We start from the raw sequence: 26,591 nt of genomic DNA, 5'->3' as shown, positions 1-26,591 counted from the left end.
TGCCTTATGGTCTTCACTGCTCTCACTGTGACCTTCCGAAATTATTCTACACTCACACAGTTTTATTCACGTGTCATCCTGCTATAATCATTTCTGTAACTTGATTTGTTCTTTTCACCTAACAATGTGCTTTGGAGATCTTCCCATGTCAGAGCAGAGAGACCTACTTCATTCTTTGTAACGTGCCAGAATTGGTCTAACCGCTTCCCTGTTATTCCTGACTTTTCCTGTTACAAATAACAATGAGGCGAAACAGGCTTTTGGACACCTTTCTGTACATATGCAAGTTTTTTTTTTCTGTAGGACAGATTTCTGGGAGGGGATTGAAAGGTCAAAGGTTGTGCCCATTTACCATTTTGATAGATGCTGGCTGCCGTATTGCTTTCCGAAAAGGCCTTATCAGTTTACACTCCCACCAGCAGTGTGCTAGAGCTCTCGCTGCCCTCCACCCTCGCTGACTCTAATTAGCATCATTTTTTACAAAGTTGCCTTTGGGGACATACAAGGATGGTAACTTATTTTGCACCATAATCTGAAAGGGCATTCCAGATCGCCTGCCGCCTGCAGGCCCCGAAGTCAGGCCTCCTCCGGGTCAGTGCCTGGAGAAGCAGCAGGATCCTCTCGGAGCTCTGAGAGTTTCCTAAGATAAATGAGACCTTTCACAGCAGCCTCATCCATCCCAGCAGAAACCCCCTCTGTCCGGCTGCCGGCAGAGCTCAGTCCGTCACCCGGAGAGCAGCGGCCAGCCCACACTCGCTGCCTGGGGCTCAGTCCCATCCACCATCCAGACACACCGCTCAGGCTCCACCATTGTGAGCCCAGATCTGCCCAAGAGCACCCCACCCCCACCCCATTCTTAGCTTCTCTGACGTCACTCCACCCCTTGTTTGGTTTCCCCTAAGGTTCAGAGGAGATGGAGGTGTGGTCATCAGACGCTGGGTCTCCAGTGGTGGCCTCGAAAGCTGAGGGGGGCACGTGTGCTTTCTCCAAGGGAGGGCAGGGCCACGGAGGCAGCGAGTACCAGGGAAACATCTCGCTGGGGGGCACCGGCGAGCGCGGCAGGGCAAGAGGGAGACCTCTTAGACTTAATGCTCCCCCATTGGAAAGCCGTGTACATTTTTTTAAGAGTGTTTGAAGTTTCCTTTCCTTCCCTTCACTTTTGCAATAAGGAAAAACCTCGGGTTTCCACCTTTCTGCAGGAAAAAGCCAGTCCTTTCTTTTTATGAGTCTCTTTTCTGTGTGTCTTCTTTACTCATATGAAACACACCCTTCTGACACTTAAGGTCAGCAAAAGTGCCTGGCTGGCATAGCTCAGTGGATTGAGCGCGAGCTGCTAACCAAAGTGTCACAGGTTCGATTCCCAGTCAGGGTACATGCCTGGGTTGCAGGCCACGGCCCCCAGCAACTGCACATTGATGTTTCTCTCTCTCTTTCTCCCTCCCTTCCCTCTCTAAAAATAAATGAATAAAATCTTTTTTAAAAAAAGTTGTTTTTAAAAAAAAATTCAGCAAAAGTGTAGAGGTCTGCCCCACAGCAAGCAATTCTCTGTAACACCAGCCAGGGTCCTACAATTCTTAGCTTAATTCTGACACTGTCTATGTGGAGATGGCGTCAGACCCCCCAGGTTCAGGGCTCAGTCCCACAGGACGCCCCCACCCCTGCCCCCCCAAACACCCACACAGTCTCAACCCAAGTCATCACCTGTGCTTCTGACCCACTGGCTACATACTGCAGGGTCCAAAGATTAGCAATATTTATGGAGGCTCCCTTGTGTAGAAACGATCGATTATAAACTCCATTGCTGGCCCTCCTCCCCTCTCTGGAGGGTAGGGGGTGGGGTGGGATGTGGAGCTAAAAATTCCAAGCTCCTAATCATGGCTTTTAATGTATCTGCTGACCAGCCCCACCCAGGAGCGGTCCAAGAGCCCACCCAGAGTCACCTCACTGGAACTAAGACAAATACAATAGATGCTCCTGTGTTCTCATTACTTAGGAAATTGCGAGGGTTTGGGCAGCTCTGTTCTGGGAACCAGGGGTAGAGACCAAAGTATGTATTTTCTATCGTCTCAAGGAAGTTGTTAGACTTCCCCAAGAAGGGAAAGCATGGCCCATGGTCCCTGGGTGCTGGCGCTCTGCTAAGCTCTCTGTATTTGTCACGTAACAACTCTGTGAGGCAAACAGTGTCATTATCTCTAGCTTAGCAGTGAGCCGGCAGCCAGAGCCACTGAGAAACTAACCCGAGGTCATCACGCAGCTAGTAAGCTCTGGGGCAGGATTTGAACCTAGAGCCTCTGAACTTATGCTCTGTTGCCTCTTAGGTGAGCTGCTGCCTCTTAGGTGAGCTCAGTGGCTTAATCTAAGAAATTTCAAAAGCTTTGTTTTTGAGTGTTACTAGATTCTTGTACACGTCTGCATTTATAGCTTTCTTTAAAGAGAAAATTCCCAAACAACAGTGGAATTGCTTTAAAGATTATGTCCCTTCTTTGGCCCTGAAAGAGCCCAACACAGGGTACATTTATTTCCTGGGAGCCAGTTTCCTCTCTGCCCTTCTGGTTCAGGACGGGGCAGTGGTCCGCTGGGCTCCCTGGTCAAGGGAGGGCGGGGGTGAGCAACGGTCTTCGTTTCCTATGGCTGCTAATAATCAATACCACAAACCTGCTGACTTAAAGCAACACAAGCGTATGATCTCACAGTTCTGGAAGTCCTACTGGAATCAAGGTGTGCCCTTCCTGGAGGCTCCCGTGTCTTCTCCTTCTCCCAGTGGCCACCTGCATCCTTGCCTCCGTCTTTGCGTCTCTCTGCTCCCTCTTCGAGTCTCCCTGCTCCCTCTTCGACTTCTGCCTTCAGAAGCTGCTGGCTTCTGCTTCAGAAGCGAAGTCTCCTGCACTCCTGCTGTGGTCGCACTGGGCCCACCGAGATCACCCGGGATCGCCGCCCACCCCACCTCAAGATCCTTCATGTAAGTCACGTCTGCAAAGGCCCTTTTGGGACCGTGTGTACGGGTTCCAGGGATTAGGAGGCACTGGAATTGTCTCACAAAAGGAGAGTAAATGTGCATACTGACTCAAGGCACGCTTTCCTAATTTCGCATGCACATGGTTCAGCCTGGAAGGAAAGAGGACTATTAGCCTCCAATAAAACAGAGAGGAAGCATGCAGCAGAAATTTTAGAATTGTCAGAAGCTGTTCAGGTACCTTCACAGGGGGCAGTCACGCACTGCCCAGGCATCAGAAGGAGGGCACTGGGGCGGCCAGAGGAAGCAATCTGACGGACTGAGCAGTGACAGAAGCCGCTAAAGGAACGTGTATAATGCCTTCAGTGCCTGTTCTTGACTAACAGTCCTCTTTCCTTCCAGGTTGAACCATGTGCATGCGAAATTAGGAAAGCGTGCCTTGAGTCAGTATGCACATTCACTCTCCTTTTGTGAGACAATTCCAGTGCCTCCTAATCCCTGGAACCCGTACACACGGTCCCAAAAGGGCCTTTGCAGACGTGACTTACATGAAGGATCTTGAGGTGGGGTGGGCGGCGATCCTGGGTGATCTCGGTGGGCCCAGTGCGACCACAGCAGTGTTTTTGGGGTGAAAAGCACCTTTGCCCGTGCCGCGTCCTTGCAGAAGGGACCCTTGTCTGCCTAGTGCTTGCCGCTTCTTTTCCTTGCTGGACAGATTCCACTTCAGAGTTGAATTACCCTGAGATAAGAAGCCAACATGACGAACTTGAATTCAAAAAGATCAATAAAGTGTGGAATAGCAGAGTTGTAGTTAAAAATAGAGCCTGATTCCATGCCCGTGACAGAGACTCACCACCCTCGTGGGAAGCCAAGTGGGTTTTCTGCATCGGGCTTCCTCCTTCTGTCTTGACTGCTTTCTCCTCACCTTCCACTCCATTCTCCGCCCGATCTGCCCACCTACCCAGCTATATTTAGTATTGCAGCCTGCGGGCTTCTAAAATAATTCCCTCGTGTGTTTCTGAGTCTCACAGAAGGGAAACTAGTTCGTGTCATATTTTTACACATATATTTAGCTTTCTATTTCTGAAGAAATAAATAGAAAAAAATTTCTGTTTCAACGATGGGCGGGACGAATCCCAAGAACCTCGGAGCCTGGTTCGGAAGGGAGGGGACTGGGAGCTGGGGAGCTTTCCAGGTGGGAAGGGTTCGCATGGAGGCCAGACTCCTGGGGTGGCGCGGGGCAGCTGGGGCCTGAGAGAGGTTCGCCCGGCAGTCTGTCGGAAGTGACAGTTTGTGGAAGGAAGGGTCACAAATCGGATTCTTCTAAGGTAGAGGCGGCGGAGCAAATAAGGTCGCAGGGATGAGGGGGTGACTGTGCCGCTGTGTTACTCCATGCTCAGGGCTGCAAGTAGTAATGGCTGCAAAACCCAGACACATGGATGAAAGTCCAGGAGCTAGAGGAAACTGAGGAGGGCGAGGGGTTCTGGGAAGCGTTTGTTACTTTCCGTGGTGAATTCAGGCAGCCCTGAGGCTCAGGCAGTGGGGCACAGCTGGCGGGAACTGACAGATGGTGGAGAGAACTGAACTCGGTGTGTCCAGGGGAGCTTCTCAAGGTTTGCAGGCTGCTCTGTGCATGTGTCTGTTCAGGGACCTCAGCCTGATCCCCATGGGCATTTAAACCCAGCACCCTTCTCCCCTTTCGCCAGTCAGCCACTGGCCAGTGTGGTTCAGTTGGCTGGAGCGTCCTCCTGTAAATCAGAAGTCCGCAGGTTCAATTCCCGGTCATGACACACGCCTCAGTTGCAGGTTCTGTCCCCGGTTGGGGCACGTTGGAGAGGCAACCGATGCATGTTTCTCTCTCATATCGATGTTTGTGTCCCTCTCTGTCTTCCTCCCTTCCCCCTCTCTGTAACCAGTAAGTATGTTCTTGGATAAGGATAAAATATATAGACATAGATGTTTTTTAAAAAACTATCTTTTACTAAAGGAAAAAATATACCCTCATAACTCAAGGGGTTCAAGGGATTGTGTCTCCGACAGCACCTCGCTCAAAGACGTGATCATCGTGAGCACTCATTGAATTATTGCTAGGGAACGCCCAAGTCTCAGTTTGGATGGTTTTTTAAAGCAAAATTTTTTTGACCCCTGAGTGAGGCATTAACCCTGCCTAGAAGGACTCACAACTTGATTTAGTGAAGGAGGGAGAAATTTTCCTCTACCCTTCCAGGTTCCATCAGCTGGTCTCATAATTGAATCCACATGAGACAGACCAATAAGAGAAAATTGCCAACTTTAATTACCTGCCTACTTCCAGGAACCTTACATACAGGAGGGAGTCCGAGACTCCACGTACATGGGAAGCTCAGAGACAGACAGGTAGATGAGGTGCAGGAGTTGACACTCTGAGCTAAGGATGCGGCCGGGCACCTTGGGGCTGGAGATGGGGGAAGGTCCCTTACAGGAGGGTACGGAGAGCAGAGGTTTAGCGATTAGAAGTTTCCCCCGCCCTATTGACAGGTCATACAAACCAGGTCAAGTTATTTCTGGTAATAACACGTTTAACTTAATTTAATTTCTCTAAGGGGCAGACAAGATTTTCTTGTGAACCCGCAGGGTCTCGATTGCCTTCAGCTCAAAAATAATCCATGTCGAAGCAGCTGATTATGGGGAGGCTTTTATTTTAGCTCCTTCAGGTTCATCCTTTATAATCCAGGGCTTGATCTTTCTAATACTCGGAATGTGTACAAGTCGGGACCACCTTCAGGCACTTCTCGGACAGGGGACATTCAGGCAACCCCAGCTGTGAACACCGCTCAGAAGGGATCATTGCTGACTGCAGCTGTGAGAAGAGGCGTTGAGTGAAGTGTCGATGCCCCGGCCCCGTGTTTCCTCCTTTAACTCCCTGGAAGAAGAGAGGCGACGACCCACGCCGGCCGGACTCACGGAGCAGCCAGGAGGCAGGCGAGGCGTGTCTCTCTCACGTGCTGTGATTGAAAGACAAATCGTCCGTGTGACATCCGTCTTGGCTGGTGGGCCCAGCCCGGGCTGTCAGGAAGGGAGGTTTACCCGGTTCCTAACGGCCTGGAACGAGGAGGGAGAGACAGTGGAGCCTCTGGACACTGAGGGCAGGCCACGGCAGCGCTGCTGACCGCCTTGGGCTCCTTCTCCAGGAGAACAGGAGCCAGGAGGGGAGACCCTACAGAGGGTGGTCGGCCCCAAGTGTAAGATGTGAGAGTGAGCTGGCTCTGTCCCTGCAGCAAAGCCGATGGACAGAAACAGACCACATTTGGGGAAGCCAGGCATGAAATTAAGTTCCAGGCCTATTGCTATAGTGTGGCCAGTGAGCTACCTGCCAACATCCACTCATGCCCTTGTCTTACAAAGTGGAGGTGGTGGTGCCATGGGGGAGGGAGGAGAGCTTCCTTTGTGGGTACCCTGACATTGCAAGGGGCTGCCCCAGCGCTCTTGAGTCCCTTGTTACTCAAAACATAGCCCCTAGGCCTGCCGCATTGCTCTCCCTGGGAGCTTGTTACAAATGCTGAATCTCAGGCAGGGCAAGGGGTAGGGTAAGGCCAAGGGAGATGGCCCCCTCCAGCGCAGAATTCAAGGGGGCACCGCCAAACTCAGTATTCAAGATAAATAATATTTTTAAAAATCAAAATTCAAGTACAACATCTATGATAAACAGAATATAATTTTTAAAAGAGATTTTATTTATTTTAGAGAGGGGAAGGGAGGGAGAAGGAGAGAAAGAGAAACATTAGTGTGTGGTTGCCTCTTGCGCACCCCCTACTGGGGAGGTGGCCTGCAACCCAGGCATGTGTCCTGACTGGGAATTGAACTGGTGACCATTTGGTTTACAGGCCCAGGCTCAATCCACTGAGCCACACCAGCCAGGGCACAAAACATGATAATTTTAAATGAAGGTAGGCTCTAACGCTGCGCTTGAATGATACTGCCTCTCTCACCTTTGCCCGAATTCTGGCCCCGATCTCGGGCCCACCCAGACTCTTGGAATCGACGTTCTGACAAGATCCCCAGAGAATTTACATGCACGTCAAAGTCTGAGAAGCGCAGCTTCTGCAGCAGCTCTCACGCCGTAGCAACCCAACATTTGGTATCCAGGCAGCAGCAGAAATGGGAAGGGATGAACAGGAGCATCTTAGCCCTACCAGTTTGCTGGCCATTTGCCTGGATCGGCACACTACCAACTTAAAATTGTACAGTGCTTTGTAGTGAACTCTAAACTTTAAAACACATTTAATTCTGAAATAATTCCAGATTTGTAGGAAGTTGCAAAGAGAGTACAGACAGATCTCATTTGCCCTTCACCCAGTTCCCCCCAATGGCGACATTTTATGTAACTATAGCAACATCATTAAAATGAGGATGTTGACACTGGTGTGAGTGTACATATAGTTAGTTATATGTCGTTCTACCACCTTTGTAGATTCATGGGACCCACACTATTAAGACACAGAAGCAGCCCGTCACCACAATGAGCTCCCTGGGGCTACAGCTTTATCACCACACACACACCTCCCGTCTCTGCCCACTCCCATCCCTAACTCCTGGCAACCACTCGTGTGCACAGTTTCTCGGAGTGTCATGTGAATGGAATCGTACATAGGCAACCTTTCAAGGCTGGCTTTTCCTCACTAGACATGATGCACTGGAGATTCACCCCTACTGTTGCACGTGTCATTAGTTTCTTCCCTGGGTTGTTTTTGCATCTTCGTCAAAATTCATTGGCCATTCTTGTGTGGGCCTGTTTCTAGACTGCTGTATTTCATTGACCTACGTGTCTATCTCTCTGCCAATACCTCACTACCTTGATTATTGCAGCTCCATAATGAGGTTTATAATTTGAATCGATTGATTTTCCCACTTTATTCTTTTTTTTCAGAAAGGTTTTAACTAGATTAGTTCCTTTACCTTTCATATAAATTTTAGAATGATTTTACACCAATAAGTCTTTCTGGGATGTGGCTAGGGAAGTGCATTAAATCTATATACTAATTTGGGGAGAGTTAATATCTTTCTAATGTGAGTCTTCTAATTCACGAGCACGTTATACCTCTATATTTATTCCGATCTTTGGTTTCTGTCATCAGCATCTTGTAGTTTTTAATGTACAAGTTCTCTGTATGTTTTACATATTCATATCTGGGTATTCCTTTGTTTGAGGGTTTATAAGCAGTCTTGTATTTGTAATTTCAGTTTCCACAGGTTTTTACAATTACTCTTCGTACGTTGGTCTTATACCTTACAAACTTGCTGAACTCATTTATTAGTTCTAGGAGTTTACTTGTGGCTTGGGATTTCGTTCGTGCCATATGCAAATAGAGACAGCTTATTTCCCTTTTAGATTTCTGTGTCTTTAATTTCCTTCTGTTGCTCTGTTGAGCTAGCTGGACCTCCGAGTACTATGTCAAATAGCTGTGATGAGGGCAGACATGCTTGCCTAGTTGCTGATCTTAGGAAGAGGGCATTTAGTCTTTCTCTGCAAGAATGATGTTTGCTGTAGGTTTTTATGAATGGGGTTTTTTAATTGTATTTTCTCTCCACTACCATTTAGTCCCCTTATACCCCCTCCCCCAACAGTCACCACACTGTTGCCCGCGTCCATGAGTCCTTTTTCCTGTTTGCTCCACCTCCACCTCTTACTCTCCCCCGTAGCTGTCAGCCTGCTCTGCACCTATGAGTCTGTCCCCATTTTCCTTGTCAGTGCAGTTTGTTCATTAGATTCCACATATAGTGAGATCGTATGGTATTTGTCTTCCTCTGACTGACTTACTTCACTTAGCATAATGATCTCCAGGTCCATCCACACTGTCACAAAACGTGAAACTTTCTTCTTTTGCACGGTGGAGTTGTATTCCATTGCATAAATGTCCCATAGCTGGCGTCCATCGGTAGATGAGTGTTTGTTCTTTATCACGCTGAGGAAGTTCCTTTCTCTCCCTAGTTTCCTGGGTTTTTATTGTGAGGAAGGAAAAAATGTCCTCTAATCTTCTAGGTTCTGAGCCCCAAACTCAACAAGGACAGAGTTCCTTTGTTTGGGACCTTGAACTATGTATCTCTTCATCTGGCTGTTGATTCTTATCCTTAAAATCCTTCGTCTTTAGTCAGTAGTGTAGTGAATAAATGGGTTCCTTGAGTTCTGTGAGCCACTCTAGCAAATTAATCAAACTGAAGGGGGAGGTGTTCAGAACCATAGAACTCTATAACATGAAGAGTGAATCTTAATATAAACTGTGGCCTATAAGTAACAATGTGTCAGCACGACCCTGTGCAGTGTAACAAATGGGCCACAGTAATGCAGGATGATAATAATAACAGCAGTGGTGTGTGTGTGTGTGTGTGTGTGTGTGTGTGTGTGTGTGTGTAGGTGGTTGCGTGTAGGGGGTTACGGAGGTGAAGGGCTACGAATATAGAAATCTACATATTATCTGCTCAAATACTTGATAAATCTAAAACTGTGCTAAGAAAATCAAGTATATTCATTATTTTAAAATCTCTAAAAGATTTCATGTGAAAAGTTAAAAAAAAAGACAAATGTGATGAGAATTGTTTTAAGTTCCAAGGGACACACAAGGCCACCCCGGAGCCTTGCCTGTGAACTGCCCGGCCAGCCTCACCTCCCAAGGCCAGGTTCACCTGCAGAACCCCTCACCTGTAAGGGAAATCCACACCTTGTTTCTGCAGCAGGACCAGCTCAGGCCCCACTGGAGTTGTGCCACGAACCCCCTTAGAAGGAACAGAACCAAAATTTGCATCCTTTTCCTAGGTTGCTGAATTTTCTCATGTAAAGGAAGCTGGGCGTGGGTGGCCAGTTGGAAAAAGCAACGTCACAAATTCCTTCCTAAGGAAAAAAAGGCTTTTTTTCCTCCCCTCTGGCTGAACTTTCCTCAACTAACTATAATGACGGGGTTTTTTTTTATCTGATTGTTAATTCTCCCTGATTATTCAGAAGCCTCTTTAAATTTGCTTCAGTGTTTTTTTCTCTTTTGAGTAAACTAGATGAGGCAATCAGCTCTCCTTTCATAATATAAGAAGGCTTCTTCTTCTTCTTAAAAAAATTATTCCTGCACTTTAGAATTCCCGCCAGTGATCACAGGGGTAAATGTCAGTCTGTTGCTCTAAAGGCCTTTAGGGAGGGGCCTGTGTTAAGTCCCTGTCACTACACTGGCTCATCCGGCGAGAACCTTTAAAGCTGGATTAATCCCCTCGAGTTCGAAATCCTTTTGCTTTAGGGCTGGAAATCCGGCTCCATAACCTTTTGAATCCCCCACCTTTGCTTTGAAAGCTGGCACTTTCTGTTTAAGCGACCAGAAAGATGAAAAATAAGCCTTTTGGAGCTGAACGTGTTGATTTCAGCGATCACTTTTAATTCACCCCTTTCCTCTTTGTAAAGCGTGGTTTTCTCCTCTGCATTAGAAAGAGCCAGAGATTATCTGCACAAAACGGGGAGGTTTATCGTGATCGGCGGCATCATCTCTCCTGTCCATGACTCCTACGGAAAACAGGTGGGTTCCTCCTTTGCCCCTCCCCGCCCTCGCCCTCCCTTCCTGCCCCGGTGGCTCCTCAGGCGCCAAACTGCCCCACTGCCATGTCTGCTCTGATTCCTGGAAAAGCAAAGGGCCTGGTGGCAGGGGTCCTGCTTCCCACGCCTGGGCCACAGTCAGACCTGAGCGACGGGTGCTGGGCAACAGCTGGGAGGAACAGCTGCCGGCGACCAGGCAGCTGCTCCCGGGGCCAGGCTCAGTCCACACTCGTTAAAAGAGTAGCAGGCCCGCCCACTGAGGGCCGAGTGTGCTCAGCATAGGTGCCAAGTTAGGGGCACCTAACAGGTGACTGGTTAGGGGCTAAGCAAGTCTTTCCTGGGGTTTTAGGGAGAAAGGAAAGGCGTGCCCATTTTCTAATCTGATTTACAGGTTGTTTCCCTGCCACATGTCTTAGAAACTCTAGAAGTCTCCCCAGGAAGTCATTCTCCTTCCTCCCCCACACAGCTTGGTGGGCTCTGGGCGTGGTCACCTAAGCACCAGAGTGAGCCACGAGCCGAGGCAGCGTCTGCCAAGTTGAGTCTCACCTCTGTGCTGGGCACACTGGCTGCTCCGTTGGCCTGGGGGCTCACCTGGGGGTCCTGATGTGGGTGGTCTACTCCACCACCCTTCATTCTTTTTCTGTCCTCTCTGACCCTCCATGCCCGCCTGCGTGGCTGGTGGGCATGGAAAGGGGGCACACCCTCACTCCCTGATACCGTGGAAAAATGGCTGCACTTTTGTCAAGGGTTGGCTCGGGGTGGGGTCTCGGGCAGGCCGTGGGGAGCAGACGGACCTCCCCACGATCGCTCTGTTGCTCCCCAGGGCCTTGTGTCAAGCCGGCATCGTCTCGTCATGTGTCAGCTGGCCGTCCAGAATTCCGATTGGATCAGGTAGGGCTGGTCTGATGGTGCCAGAGGCGGTGGCCCTGGGACCCGCTGGGGGGGGGGGCCGGGGAAGGAAGGTGGGTCCTGACCAGGAGACCAAAGGAGATAGTAACCCCCTTAAAAACAAGAATTCAGCTGAGGAGACTTCAAGATCAAAGTGGCTTTGTTCCAAGATCCATGCATCAGGCAGCATCCCATTCAGCAGGCAGGAAGGGGCACCGAGGCGCTGTGCACAGTGGGAAACTTCTGTACAGGGAGCGGGTGTCGGGGGAAGTGCCTCCCAGACGTGCCGACCAGACTGCCTGGCTGAGACGACGCCCCTGGGAAAGGCTGCCGGGGCTGCTGAGTGAGGTATTAGGTCTCCGGTTGGTGATGTGAGCTCAGTGGGAACCACTGCATTTGGGGCCGGCCGGCCCCGTGTGTAACAGCCCGTGCCAGCAACAGGTGCGCAGCCCTTCCGGGGGGGCCCCCCCGATAACTCAGTCTGGTAACCAAGCTCAGGGCCCTGACACTGAAGAGGGTGTTGTTCAGGTTTCATCTCCTCTGACACTGTTGGATTCAGGAATATTCTTGGATCTTTCACAAACATCATCGGGGGTCACGTGAGGCACAGCCAGGAAATCCAAACACTTCCCTGCTTTCGCATCCACTCAGGTCCGTGGACTCTCCCTCCCTCCCAGGGCAAGTGGCCCGGCCTGGGCCGGTTCCCGCTCCCTAACTCGTGTCCCCAGGGCCCCGCGCTGACCGGGGGACAGAGGTGTGGGGGCGAGCGCAGGCTGCCTTTCCCCGGGGCCGTCCGCTGCCCCGGCAGACTCCATTATCCGCGGAGCCTGCCGCGTAAATAAAGCAACCTTCCGCTAATTATGCTAATTGCACCCCCCAACATTCCTACAGTTATAATTTGCATGAGTAGATGCCATTTGTTAAAAATAATGGCGCACCATTTGTACTGTAATTCCACCCACCCCCGTGGAAAAGTAAGCGGCACCTAGAGGTTCCTGTGAAGGCGGGAAATGGAAAGGACACTGACCTCGGAACGAGGGGCGCAGAGATGGTGGCGGAGAAGGTGGGGTGGGCGCAAAGCCCTGAAGGGAGGGGACAGTCATCATTAAATATTGATCCTTGCCGATTGTACACAGGGATTTGTGTGAGAGGCACATGCCCTTGGGAGGCCTTCTCCTCTCCCCGGGACATAGGTCAGGTGGAGAGAGACCTGCCTTTCCTCCTGTGAGACCCAGAGAACTCACGGGCTTGAGAGTGAACTGCACACCTGTGGCTGAGCCAGGGACAGAATCGAAGCCCCTTAACATTGTAACTTCTGATCCGCTGGGGAAAGCGGGGCCCAGTGGGGGAAATGCTGGGCAGGAGGCTGTTACTGCTGGGATGAGACTAGAAGATTCTAAACTGATTCCCTCATTCACTCAGCAAGTATTGATCGAGCACTTCCTGCCTGCCCTGTCCTGCGCTGGGCGCTTGGGAAGTCGGAATCCTGAGCTGAGATCACTAGGGAGGCTCAGAGCCAGCTCTAGAGATGGAGCTGGGCACGGCAGGGCCCGTGGATGAGGCGAGCCTGTTTCCCCGGGTCAGGGGTCTGCCCACGTGGGGGGTGGGAGCTGGGCAGTGATCCGGGGGGAGCCAGGCTCAGGGCAGGCTGACTGGCTAAGAGTTTTCAGTTGGTGAGATCGCCTGTCTGAGCACCTTGGGTGTGTGTGCATGGAGGCAGGTGGGCAGGGAATGCTCAGCTGCTAAGAAAATGTTGCGAAGTATCCCAATTTAGCAGCTCATTAGGTTTGTAATTAAGGCCGAGGGCTGCACCAGTCCGGGCTGGAGCCCTGCTCGCTCTCACCCTGGTGTGCGGGAGGGGCTGGCTGCCTGCGGGTGTGCGCCTGCCCATCTGACCGCCAGCCTGTGCCAGGAGGAGCGTGGGGCAGTTCCCAGCTCCGAGAACGGCAGCCACCCCTCAAGGAGGGCTTCACTCCCACAATCCTGTTAGGTCCGGAGGAGAACTCCCGTTTTGCCGATAAGGATAAGAGCAAAACCCAGTACTAAGCACTTCACGTATAACACTCATCAGGCCCCTCTAACCTCCCCCACGAGAGAGTAGCTGCTGTGAGACCTACTTTGCAGACAGGAGAGGGAGCCCTGAAGGATCCTGTTGCTTCCCCAGGACCCTGCCGTGGGCAGTTCCGGGCGGAGCTGCGGCTAAACCTCAGCAGATGCGTCGGCCCCTCACGGCGGCCCGAGCCGTCCACCTCCCCTTTCACAGGGGGACACCCAGGCTCAGGGAGGTGTGTCGAGCCCGTGTTTTACCTGATTTGAGATCTAAGTGCACAGCTCACCCAGCGTGCTAAGCTCCCTGAGCTGTGGTCTTTGGAGGGAGCTCCTGAGAAACGAGTGAGAGGCTGGAAACCAAACAAAACCTCTCTCCGACCCTGCCAGGGTGGACCCGTGGGAGTGCTACCAGGACACCTGGCAGACGACGTGCAGCGTGCTGGAGCACCACCGGGACCTCATGAAGGTGAGCTGGGCCGCTGGGGCGCGACCGGCTGCACTTTGTCTTGACAGACGCACAGCCCTGGGCTCCAGACCCTCCAGGGCGTCGAGCACCAGACACGAGCAGGACTGACTAGCAGGCTGTCGCTGCATCTGCTCCATTTTTTTCCCATGGACTTGAAGAAAACCGTGTCCCTTCCCTTTTTTTGGGTCCCCTGGAAAGGACCGATGCAGGGTGGCACCTGACTGCTCCTCTCTGCTAGTCAGTGACGAAAGCCACCCCATCTTACTGTCCAAGGGTGTATCTGGCAGGATAGGCTAAGAGGCACATGGCAATAAATGTCCTTAAAGTCTCAGGGGCCTCACACAAATGCTCTCTGCACACGACATGTCAGCTGGGGGTCAGTTTGGGGTCAGCTGGGGTCGGCTGGGGTCAGTGGGGGCCTGTGCTCCTGAGAGTCACCCAGGAGCCTCAGGCATCCTGACGGAAGGGAGGAATCGGGGACCCTGCAGGTGCGCTGAGCCCTGGCTGTGCCAGCCAGGAAGCCCGGCGCTATTTTGCTGTCTAAGTGCCTGGGCCTCTCCACCCCTGCCTCTCCCACTCATGCCCAGAGGCGTGGGTCTGGGGAGGGAGGCCGGGCCCGGAGCCCCAGCTGTTGCAGTGACGGCAGAGACTGACCGGCAGGGACTGTAGGACTCCATAGCCCCCTGCCTTGGAGCAGGGGTGTGGGGCTGCCTCCTGTCAACGCCTGTGCTCCCAGTGCTGTCACCAAGCCAATGTTTTTGGCATAGGGAGTAGACCTGTCAGAGAGATGTGCACGGGCCTAGGAAGTGAGTCAAGGCCATGTCTGCAGAGGCCTCGGACACCGCGAGAGCCCCCAGAGAGCCGACGAGGGCAGACCGGGGCGGGCAGCCAGCCCTTTCCTTCTTCTCGGGCATAGGACTAAGGATGCTCCAGGCGGGAGGAAGGAGCTCCTCAGCCCCCAGACCCGTCAGTAAGCGGGACTGTGGCATCTTCCTGTCTGGAAGTGACATTGTACTAAAAAGGAGGCAGACTGCCCCCACCCCTCCACTGCACCAGCCACAGCTGGGCTGAGAAGACGCCGTGGTACCCGGCCAGCTGGCCCCCGCATGTGCTGCATGTGGCCATGACCTTCTCCCATCAGGAACCTTCCAAAAGGGACAGTCACCCACAAGACAAACGCCGGTCCTTCCACAGCTCAGGACTCATGTGCTGCTCTGCCTGCAGTGTGGCCTGTGGGAGAGGTGTCTTTAGGGGGTCACCCCAGCCCTAGAGCTCGGGGGTCCTCTGGCCATAGGACTCAGTAACCCAGAAAAGGCAGGGCACAGGCATGGGAATGCAGGCTGTCAGGGAAGGGACCTGGAATTAGCCACGGCTCTTGTGAAGCTAAACACACTGAAAACTCATCCTTTGTTTCTGGTGCCCAATAGCCACTGACCCCTCCCCGTGTGCAAGGTGGGTTGCTTCTGGGTCAGCTGTGACTAGTGCTGCATTATCTGCTGTCCTCTGCGGCGCTAGACAGAAGCAGAGGCCAGATAGCAGGGACAATGGTTCACGCACACGGAATGTCTGCCCGGCTCTGGAGTGTGTACTCGCACTGGGGGAGCAGTGCCCAGACCCCGCCCCCCACCTTCCTGGAAGGCAAACACGTCCCACCTTATGGAGCACCGCTCTCTGGCTTGGCCCTGCCACTGGCCTCTGTGCCCCAGAGGGGCGGCAGGTGGTGGGAGTGCCTGGTGTCCCTATGACCTTTCCCGAGCTTACTCGGCCCTGGTGCAGACGCGACCTCATGGGAGCCCCGGGAAGCGGGCGAGGAGGGCAGGTACCTGTGTTGCCCAGAATGTTACAACATCAGCTACTGGGTACCCATTTCCTGCCACGTGCCAGACACTTTAAAGATACTCTGTGTCTCCTCACTTTGTGCGATCCCAGCACAACCTGGAAATGTTGCCTCTCTATGCTAGACCCTTGAGCTGGGGTTCAGGAGGAGTTAACTATCCAAGGTCACGCAGACAGGAGCAGGCAGAGCTCACACTTGAACGGAGGTCCATGCAACACCACATCCTGTGTTTTTGCCCCGGAGCTGCCCTGCCTCCTGCCAGCCTGCTGTGCCACTCAGCACAGCCGCATCTGGAGCCCGCCCCCAGGGCTCCCCCTGGGCCCCAGGGCGCCTCATCAGGACGGACAGCACACGAGTGTTTGGAGGCGACCAGGAAACGCCTTTCCTAAGTCGCCTGGCTAATGACCCTGACTCTGCATTTCTCTCTTTCCCCAGCGGGTGACTGGCTGCATCCTCTCCAATGTCAACACACCCTCCATGACGCCCGTGATCGGACAGCCCCAGAACGACAACCCCCAGCCTATTTACCAGAACAACAACGTGCCCGCCAAGCCCACGGCAGGTAGGGGCACGCTGGTGCGCAGCGGCGTTCTCCAACCTCAGAGTTGCCCAGAGGCCTGGTTAGCATCCGGGTTGCTCAGTGCCCCCCCAGAATCGGGTTCAGTAGGTCTGGGAGCAGGAGGAGAATTTGCATTTTTTAAAAATATTTATTTATTTTTAGAGAGGGACGGGAGGGAGAAAGAGAGAGAAACATCAATGTGCGGTTGCTGGGGGCTGTGGCTTGCAACCCAGGCATGTGCCCTAGCTGGGAATCGAACCTGCGATACTTTGGTTCGCAGTCCGACCTCAATGCATTGAGCTACACCAGCCAGGAGAATTTGCATTTTTAACTAGGTGATGCCAGTGCTCTGACTCTGTGCTGACAACCCTTAATATAGAGGATCAGAGAGAAGTAGTCACAACTAGAAACAGAGGGGCAGATAGAGCCAAGGGGGATGGTGTGCATTCCTCGCTTGTGTTTAAATGTAAATATAATCGCCTCAGCTGGAAATGAAAGATACGAGAAGGAGCGTCTTTCTCTGCCTCTTCCATGGGGGCTGAGGAGGAAGTAGCAGGACCAGGAGTCAAACCCAGGTGGTCTGCATCCAGAATTCCATGCTCGTACCCATGTGTCCACGGGCAGACAGCTGGGGGGCCCCCACACTCACCGAACACCCAGCACGGTATGCCCACATGGTGCTTTACACGGGTTCTCATTTAACAAAGTGATTTTGAGATGGAGATTCTACATTCTCATTTACATGCAATTCAGAGAAGGTGAGTGATTTGCCTAAGAACACACAGATCAAATGCAGAAGAGCCAGAATTCATTTTCGGGACTTTCTTGTTCTAACACCTTATATTCTTTTTTTATTCTTATTTTTAAAGATTTATTTATTTATTTTTTAGACAGAGAGGGAAGGGAGGGAGAAAGAGAGAGAGAGAGAGAGAAACATCAATGTGTGGTTGCTGGGGGCCGTGGCCTACAACCCAGGCATGTGCCCTGACTGGGAATCGAACCTGCGATGCTTTGGTTTGCAGCCCGTGCTCAATCCACTGAGCTACACCAGCCAGGGGTTAATGTTCTTTCTAATATTTCTTTCAGGCCAATAGCAAGAGATAGATGCCAGTGTTACCTTTCAAGCCCAGACATCATAAACTATTGTGTCATTAGTCTATGACAAAGAGGGAAGAGCCAGAATTTCATAGTTTACATACAGTTACCTGGTGAGGGCTGGGGGGTGCTGAGAAAGAAATTTCCAGCTTACAGCCCAGAGAGCTTACTGAAAGCCAGATACCTCCCCACCCACATAAGTTGTCTGGTTGCCCTGCAGACCGCCTGCATGGGAAGGGATGCCTTGGTCCAGCAGAAATGATCCCAGAGGGATTCTTTGCCACAGGCTCAGCCTCCTTGGATTGGGGTGTTCGTGTTTGGTGATGGGTAGATGCTTACGATGTTGAGAAACGAGCAAGCAAACAACCAATATGCCCTTGAAACACACAATACGATCCACCCTGGGTTACACAGACAAGAGCAGCATAACACGTATTTAGAAAAATGGAAGAAAATAAGTAACATCCTGATACGTCAGCAGTGGTTTTCTCTAGGGGCAGGATAATGAGTGCTTTTTAATTTTCCTCCTCATACATTTTCCTCCTCTGTACTTGCCAGTCGTTCCACCAGTCATATAGTAAACATGACTGGAGAATAGGTACCAGTCTGGGGCTCAAACACCTTGTGCCGTGGACTGGGACCGAGAAGGAAGTTTTGCTGTCATATTTCTGTTCTTTCTCTCTACCCTCCTTCCACTGCCCGCCACCCACCCGGCCCCTCCGACACACCCCTTGTTGCTCACAGTGGCCCAGGGCTGGGCTGACGCGTGTAAGTTGTGAGTGGTTCTCTCCCCCTGTCCCTGTGTGTCTTGCTCTCTCCCATAGCCAAGATCCTGGGGAAGGTGGGAGAAAGCCTCAGCCGGATCTGCTGTGTCCGCCCGCCCGTGGAGCGCTTCACCTTTGTGGGTAAGGAGCGTGGACCTTCTTGCCCGTCCCGCCTCTCTCCTCCCCTCCTCCCCCTCCTCCCTTCGTGAATGCAGCCAGCACCGCCAGCCCCAGCCCCCGCTGGCGGACAGCCGTTTAGAGAGCGATGGTTTCCAGCAAACAGAGGCTGCTGGGTTGTGCCGGTGGGACCTGTTATCGGGGCCCAGGGGGCGTGGCCCACCTGGCCCGGGCTGCCCAGGAGATCCCACCTGGTGGTGGGTGATGTGCTCATTCCCCACCCCCCGAAGACCGTGGCCACAGGCATAAGAGTGTCCGGGAGGCCCAGGATCTTCCCTCGGGTGGGTCCTTCTGGCTCGGGCAGTGTCCGCAGTCCGGGTGGCAAGCTGAGAACACACACGCTCTCTCCTTCACGCCCTCTGGTTCGAGCAGCTCTCCCGTGGGCTCAGCGTGGAAAAGACAGTCCGAGTCCCCAGGGCTCTTCCACGGTCCCCAATTCAACTTCGCAGAAGAGCTGAAGGGCTAGACCTCTTTCCTCTGACTCTTTGGGGCTGACTTCTGCCGTGTCCGAGACTTCCAATTTCAGGCGTCTTGAGGAGGAACAAGAGGCACAGCTGAGGAGGAAGGGAGGCAGGGGACCCAAATGGCCTCTCTGGGGCTTTGGGCACACGTGCCCCTCCCCGTGCAGGCCTCGCACACTCACGAGCACGCGCCATAGGCTCTGGCATTCACATCTTCCTCGGGCTCTTGCTGCATTCCGCCTCGGGGGAAAGTCTCCAGCGCTCGGTTTTGCTTGTTCTTTCAACCCAGTGACCCCTAAGGAGAGAGGGTCAGCTCCTTGCGCCTCAGACCCGTCTCCCTAGGTTTGGGGGACGTTGCGCTTCCCTAAAATACAGAAAGAAACAGAAGGTGCTCAGCGTGAGCAAGTGTGTGTTCGTCACTGCCTCCCTGGTGAGGCTGTCGGATTCTGACAGCCCCAGAAGTGTGACGTCTGCCCGGAGCCTGCGGAGATGCTCTCTCTCTGTTTGAGGCTGGACTGTGGCGGCAGGGGCCTTCCACTCTGCACAGGCGCCTCCTGTGCCGGGAGGCGAGCACACCCTCCTCCTCCCACCTGCCCCACCTCCTCCGAGAAGCCTGGGTGGACTGCGTGTCAGGTACCAAGAAGTGGGGGCCCTAATGCTCCTGTGTTCCCCTCTCCTCCTAGATGAGAACGCCAACCTGGGCACGGTGATGCGGTACGAGGAGATCGGTGAGTGGGGACGGGAAAGCGGGGGCAGGGGGGGCCACCTGCCTCCACCCCCGGGGCAGAGTCGGGGAGGGGAAAGGCTTGAAAACCCAGGCTCGTCTTTGCTACTGAGTGTACCCCCAGCGGAATCCCAAGCTAGGACCAAAGTCTCGGGGGTCCCCCGGCATGCCTCCCGATGGCACTCGCTCCAGTTCCCCGGAGTCGGCCTGGGTCCCTTGGCACTTGCCCCTCTGGTCGAAGGCCGAGCCCAAAAGACACGGAAGTTGAACCTCAGTGCCAGGCAGAGGGGCCCTTCTTCTGCCCACAATGCTGCACTGGGGGCGGAAGCCCTTTGGGTGATGAGCAGGAGAGGGGGACCCTGAAAGCCGCCTCCACGCCCTCCCTGCAGCCCGGGGCTGAGGCTAAGGCATCTCCTGTCCACGTGAGGGCCATGGGGGCTCAAGGCCAGCGCAGGTGGAGGGCGGTTACATGGAGCTGTCAGATGGGAAGGAGCCCACCCACCCAAGGGAGGAAGCTGAGTCCTGGCTAACCTCGGCGAGCGAACCGGAAAAATGAAATCTTTCCGAGGGTCCAGAGTGGCCGGGGGAGACAAGTGGGGAGCACAAATATTTGAAGCTGGGGAGAGAGCAGAGAGATGCCAGGATGCAGCTGGAGTTGGCCCAGGTGCCAGGTGACCAGGAGGGTCAGTGACAACTGACCAGGATGAGTGAGGGGCAGCCGAGTGTCCAGCAGGCACGCTCAGTCCTGATGGTCCAGCTGCAGAGACACTGCAGGTCTCCCCTGCTGTCCGGAGGCCACGGCTCCAGTGTGACCCCGGGAGCTGGGGTGACCTTGAGCATCAGGTTCTCCCAGGTGGCCCAGCAGATGTGACATTGTTTCCAGGGGCTTCTCTGGGGGCACTTGACTCAGCTCTTACTGGTCTGCCAGAACCTTTCGTAAGATTCTCAGGAATTTTGTGAGCCGGTTGTTTAATGCAGCCAACACAAAAAGTTAAATGAGATTAAGTAGCAGTTAAATAAATTGTATTAAAAACAAAAGTAATGGATACTCAAAACTCCTCACTTCCTAATTCTGTTACTATGTTTTAATGTCCATTATTTCCCTGCCCATCACTGAAGGCCCTGAAAAGTGGCGTCCGGCTTGCTGGTCGCTCCCCAAAGCAGGCCGGAGCGTTGGGCTCCAGCTTCCACAGCCCCCAAGCACCCAGAAGGCCAGGACGGGCGCTGAAGCCCTGCACCCAGTGCCCCGAGCTGCCGCACCTGGCCGGGCAGGGAGGCCATCCTGACCAGCAATGCTCAGCATAGTATTCCAACGTAGAGTCCCCTCGTTCCGTGTTCCAGGAAGAATTTCCCATGGCCAAGCCTCAGGTGTGACCTGGTTTCCCTCCCCAGCACCCAGGCCCAGGGTATGAGGTCATCCCTGCCTGGGGAGTTCCCCTTTCTCCTCCCTTGGGGTGTACTGTGTGCCAGAACTCACTGCAGCCCTGGGAGGGGCGGGGCCGTCTGAGCCCTGTCTTGCTTACTGTCCTTCCAGAGAAAGGAAAGCCAGGTGGCCACAGCCATCAGGACGGATCCCTAGCCTGGGCCAGGTGGCGGCCGGCCGCCTCTGTGTGAGGTTGGAGCTGGGAAGGGCCGCAGGGCCTGGGCCTCACATTGCACAGATTCCTGGGCAGGGAGTGTGCCTGGAGCGCTGGTCTGGCTGCTGGTCCTGGATCTCTGGCTGCTGGGGTGAAGCGGGGAAGTGGCAGGGGAGCTGCCCTGCCTCCAGGCCTGTGGGCTCTGGAGCCCTCTGGCTCACACATTCCCTTTCTGCAATCCCCTTGCACGCTTCACGGGAAGGAAAAAGCCTCCTTGCTCAGTGAGCATCTGTGGCTCCACGTTTTTAACCAGCTGACTGCTCTTTGGGGGGCTGCCCCAGACCAAAGGCTTTGTGGGCTGGAAAGGGCCGCATTAACCTCGTGCAATAAACTGGGAGAGTCACTGCTGCCCTCTAGTGGCCACACGCGGGCTCCCAAGCCCTCGGAGGGCCTCTGGTCTGGGGCAAGCACATCAGCTCTGGTCCTGCAAGAGAAGGTGGAGGCCCCACTCCTTAGCTTTCTGTGCTCTGGCTTCAAAAAATAATAATCCAACATGACACCCTAGTGGGAAAGTGAGTCTCTGGCTGGGGGGTAGAAAAGAGATTCATTTCCGTGGCTGTAGAGCAAGCAGGGTTTCTCACCGGGACTGCTGACATTTGGGTAATTCTGGGTGGTGGGGCTGTCACGCACCGTGGAGAAAATTAAACAGCATCACTGCCAGTAGCACGAGCTGCCAGTAGCCCACCTCTCTTCCCAGTCTCAACAACCCAAAATGTCTCCAGACACTGCAACGTTCTGGAGACAAAGTTGTCCCCTGTTGGGAACCGTGGATGGAGAAGAGCTGAGGGCTAGCACGTCCTCTGGCCCCGGCCACCGAACCGAACTCTTGGATGACGAGAGTTACAGAAAACTGACCTGGAATCAGGTGGCTCCTAGTGGGGGTGGGGTGCAGCAAGACCTGGGAGTGAACCTGGCTCCTCTGAGCCATCGGAAGGCTGGTTCCCCTCCGCAGGCGGGCAGTTGGGCCAGCAGTCCCATGGCCCAACACGGAGGGAGAGTGGGAGGCGTCGCCGACCAGGGCAGTGCTTCCCCGGGGCCCCGTGCCCTGAGAGCGAAGACGGCTGGCCTGGACGGAGAACCCGGACTGCCCAGAGGCACGCGGACCGCCTGCCTGCAGGGCCTGCATGGTCAGCCTGTCTGGGCCATGCTTACTCATACTTCCTGAGCACCTGCTGGGTGTGGTCCCTCTGTCCCGCCCTGAGGACCTGAAGGTAAATTCAGGTCCCTGCACATAAACAGAGCATGAGGCTGCAGCGTGAGGTGCGGAAGAAAGGAGAGGAGGGGCGGCAGGACTACTAGGAGTTAGGGCCCCAGTGCTCCATGGGGCTCCCTGAGGGTGTCATCAGCCCCAGCCGCCTTGCCTTCCGCTGAACCATCTGGAGACCCAGCAGCCAGGACAGGTCTCGTGACCTGAGAGTCCTTGTCAGGTCCGTGAGCCAGCTGCTGTGTCTAAGGCCACCTCAGACTCAGGGGCCGGGGCGGCAGCGTCTCTGGAAGGCTCAGAGTGGGACTGTGTCACTGTTTCAGATAAGATGCCCACGGGCATGATGGCCTCTTGACAGAGGGCCTGGGATGGCTGGGGACTGAACACACCACCCCGAGTCACACCCCGGCCGGGCGAGGCCTCTCCCCTGTGGCTCCGTGAATCCCGGGGTCCTTTTTCCCCATTGCTCCGCTTTAGTGAGCGAGTCAGTCTGCCGCCTGGTCCAAACCACAATGGGCCTCCCTGGGCTGATTTGGAGCGAGCGTAATGAGGGAAGAAAGACAACCGACCAGCGGGGAGCGTGCCTGGGAGCCAGACAAGGAGGTGCTCAGCATCGCTTCTCAGGCCCTGAGCTGAGGACAGTGGCCGTGTGAGGCGGGGGCACCCGATGAACAGCAGCTGCCTGGACACACTCAGTGTCCCCGCACGCCCCCATCGTGTCGGCATCTGTGGCGGGAGACGAACCCTGACAGTGCACAGCAGAGAGGGGCCAAGGCCACCAGGACTGGCCTTGGATGTGAAGCAACAGAGAGAGGCCCTTAGACCGCAGACAAGGCACTTAGCCGCTCAGTCACTGTGAGAGGGGCTGGCCAGCCTGGTTTAGCACGGCAAGACCCCCATCCCCAGAAACCCCTCAGTACCAGGCAAACCAGACTCTCCCTGAAGGAGTAATCCCTCCCCTGGAAGACAGTGTGGCCTGTAGGGAGCCTGGGGAGAGGCGGGCAAAGGTTTCTGCACCCACATGCTGAGGTGCAGGGGTGCCGGAGCCCCAAGCCTGAGCGACTTCTGGGGGCATCTGGGGGAAGAACTCTGGAGTCCCACGCTTCCCAGGTCTTCACTCCCTCCCTTTGCAAACTCTGTCACCCCCCTCAGAGCTGCGGATCTTGCTGCTGTGCGGCAGCGACCTGCTGGAGTCCTTCTGCATCCCTGGGCTCTGGAACGAGGCAGACGTGAGTAGCCAGGCCACCACCACGCGGCAGCACACCCCAGCGTTGGGGGAGGGCGGGGGTGGTGCTGGATTTGGGCCTCTGGTCTTCTTTCTCCCCACAGCCTCTCTCCCCCAGCCTGAGCCTCCCCTCTCCTGCGAGCTCCCAGGAGGGCGATCCCTTCACATCTCTAGGGAAGAAAATTTTCTCACCTCCTCTCAAGCTGGGTGGCCTCCTGATTTTCACACTCCCTTGTCCCCCTGCTTGCTCTTGTAAAGCCCTTGGGGAGAAAGCAGTCAGAGTCATAGAATACCTTCTCCAGGTCCTGCTGGGATGGGGGCCACGTGTGTCCTCCTGAGGGGCTGCGTGGTAGGTGGGGAGGCAGGGGCCTTAGAGAGCCTTTACCCTTTTGAATGGGGTTTTGTTTTCCTTTGACTCCTTTTGAAGAGGTAGTAAATACCACCCTAGAATTCCCTCACCAGGAGAATGGGGTCAGGAGGGGAGGCATTAATGGCAAAAGGTCATTAGGATCATTCTGGCAATTGACTTGGAACAGAGGGAACCAGGAAGCTGAACTTAATGTCACTTGGGAGCTCATGGGCATCTTCTGTTGCCAGACCTGACCGGGGCGGTCTTAAGCCAGTTAACTCACGAGCTACCCGCGCGTCACATGTAGGTTCATTCTTGCTCTTTCGTGAATTCATTCACCTGACAGCCAGCGCGGCTGCTCCGCGTCCACAGCCCTGAGCCAGCTGGAGTCCAGGGCAGTCATTCCAGCCTGTGCTCTGTATTACCTTGCTGTGGGACTCTGAGAATCACTCAACAATTCTCCGGGCTGTTTTTTTTTTCTTTTTAATCTATAAAGTCTATAGAGTGTTATCTATAGTATTTGGAGATTTAAAAATATATACAATATAGTCCCTGCTCCCCCAAGTACAAGATGTATACATATATATATATAGTATCTGGAGAGAGAATGATCCATTAGGATCAGACTCAAGATTCTGGTTCTAACGCAACTCGTGCCGAAGTGTGTTCTGAGCATCAGTTTTCTCACCTCTAAAATGGGCATCATCATGGTACCTACCTCACAGGATTAGGGCAGAATTGAATGAGATTGTCTAAGCAAAGCGCCTTGCCCAGCATGGGACACACCGTTCCATACATCCCATGTTAATCCGTGAGCTTACCTGAGCAGACACATAGGTGTACACACTGCTATTCCAGGAGAAGGGCACCCCCACCACCATGCTGTGGGGTGACCCACAGGGGAGGGGAGGGAGGAGGATACGGGGAAGCAAAGTACACTGTGTGGTCCGTCCCTTCCCCTCCAGCCCTCAGTGACTTCCAGCAGGCGGAACCCCGAACCCCCTGTCAGTGCTGGATGAGGTGGCTCCGTGGACGTTTACTTTCCCCTCTACTTCACAGGGCGCGGGGGAGGTAGAAGGGAATGCAGGCAAAGTGCTGCACCAGGTCTCCGCAAAGCTCTTTCAAGAGCCCAGGCAAAGCCGGGCGGTTGTCTGGGGCCCGTCCCCCGGGGAGGCCGGGGCAGTGTTGGGGGGATTAAGTGGCAGCTAGCGGAGTGGGGAGTCTCTAGGGCCTCCCCTCGAGGGCGGACCCAGGCTCTGTGAGCCTGAAACTGTCCCCAGTGGCCGGGAAGCATGGCTAGGCCCTTTGCTCTTCCTGATTCACCTGCTGACCACAGGTCCCCTAACGTCCCCTGACCCCGTGTCCTCACGCCCAACCTCTAAAGGCCAGAAGACAGTGCCACAGGCCTCTCCGGCTCCAGTCGGCCCCTGGTGCTGAAAGGACATGCTGGTTAGGGCAGAACACTTTGAGAAACCAGTAGCTGTTGATGTACTGGGAATGTGAGAGGGATTTACTGGGAGGGAGACCCTCGCCTACTGAACTGCGTTGACCATCCTACTGAACTTGGCTGACCATCCCAGAGATCCGGGGTGCCCAGCATGCCTGCTCCCGGGGGCACAGCCGCCCCAGGTTGGCAGGGCCCCACGTCCAGGCCACAGCCCAGGCAGCGGGGCTCTGGGCGAAGGGGGTGCTCAGAGCCCACTCCGGAGAGCCTTCCAGGGCCCAGAGCTCTACCTCCACCCCCAACCTGGCCGATCACTCGGTCCCCTGATTCCACCCGCAGCCAGTCTGTGGGGTCCTGAGAACCACGATGTCAGAAGTAGAGAAAAAAAAATCAAGGAGCCGTTTCCTTACGTAATGGGTGTGAATCTCAGCCCACACACAGGTGCGCCAGAAATGCTACATTTAATTTATTGAAACCACATTAAAATTCAACTGCAAGCCTTTATCCCACAGGGACGGCGGGAAGTTAGTCTTAGTCGTTACTGGTGAGCAGAACCTGACAGGCTCTTCTTTGCCCTGGAAACGAAGATCAGTGCATGGGTGTCCGCACAGCCGCCTGTCCTCAGGCCTTTGTGGGCCCTTGAAGCTGGTGGCCCCCTGAGCTGTGCCCACCTGGGGCACAGGTCTCCTGGCTGCGTCTGGAAACCCAGCGCTGGGCTCCACCCGCCTCTGATCACCAGGCCCCATGTTCTTCTGAGGCTTTGCCCCTAGTATGGGTGGGCGGGGGGGCGGACGGCAAAACCTCTTCTTTTTATGCTACTGGTACCTCCTTATTTTCTCTCTTCTCCTCGGGACATCTGCTGAAATCTCTTCAGTGAATTTAAAGCTACTGACTTCAAAACATTCTGTTTTCTGCCCTGCAAATTCTCCTCGTAAAGGGTCTGGTTCTCTGCCAGAAATAGGGCAGGGGTTGGGTGAAAAGCGGGTGCAGGTGTTACTGGAAAGGGGGCCTGCCTAAGGCCAGTGGTAGTGTGTGTGGGTTCTTGGCTTCACACAGGGAAGATTTCACGACCCGAGTCCAGGTGACTTTGAGGGCGCATTTATTCAAGCGTGGGACAGTGGGTCAAGGAAGGGCCTGGGGGAGAAGAAGCAATGGGAGGCAGAGTAAGTGGAGCTGCTTTGGCTCACTGAGAGGTCAGAGAAAAGGGGCCTTG

General features: G+C 54.2%; 1 protein-coding gene across 1 annotated transcript in view; it reads left to right on the top strand.

Annotated features, from left to right (window-relative positions):
- The window catches only part of NMNAT2 (nicotinamide nucleotide adenylyltransferase 2), a 107,566-nt gene that overhangs the window by 68,782 nt on the left and 12,193 nt on the right, over positions 1-26,591 (top strand). The window contains exons 2-8 of the mRNA XM_045838685.1: positions 10,394-10,482; positions 11,323-11,390; positions 13,824-13,902; positions 16,175-16,301; positions 18,218-18,298; positions 19,479-19,523; positions 23,513-23,589. Of these exons, the coding sequence (XP_045694641.1) occupies positions 10,394-10,482; positions 11,323-11,390; positions 13,824-13,902; positions 16,175-16,301; positions 18,218-18,298; positions 19,479-19,523; positions 23,513-23,589 (566 nt within the window). The remainder of the gene's footprint in view (positions 1-10,393; positions 10,483-11,322; positions 11,391-13,823; positions 13,903-16,174; positions 16,302-18,217; positions 18,299-19,478; positions 19,524-23,512; positions 23,590-26,591) is intronic.

This window comes from Phyllostomus hastatus, unplaced genomic scaffold (genome assembly GCF_019186645.2).
Source record: "Phyllostomus hastatus isolate PE091 unplaced genomic scaffold, TTU_PhHast_1.1 phas_contig_283, whole genome shotgun sequence".
Lineage (NCBI taxonomy): Eukaryota > Metazoa > Chordata > Mammalia > Chiroptera > Phyllostomidae > Phyllostomus > Phyllostomus hastatus.
This window is presented reverse-complemented; position numbering and strand designations above follow the sequence as displayed.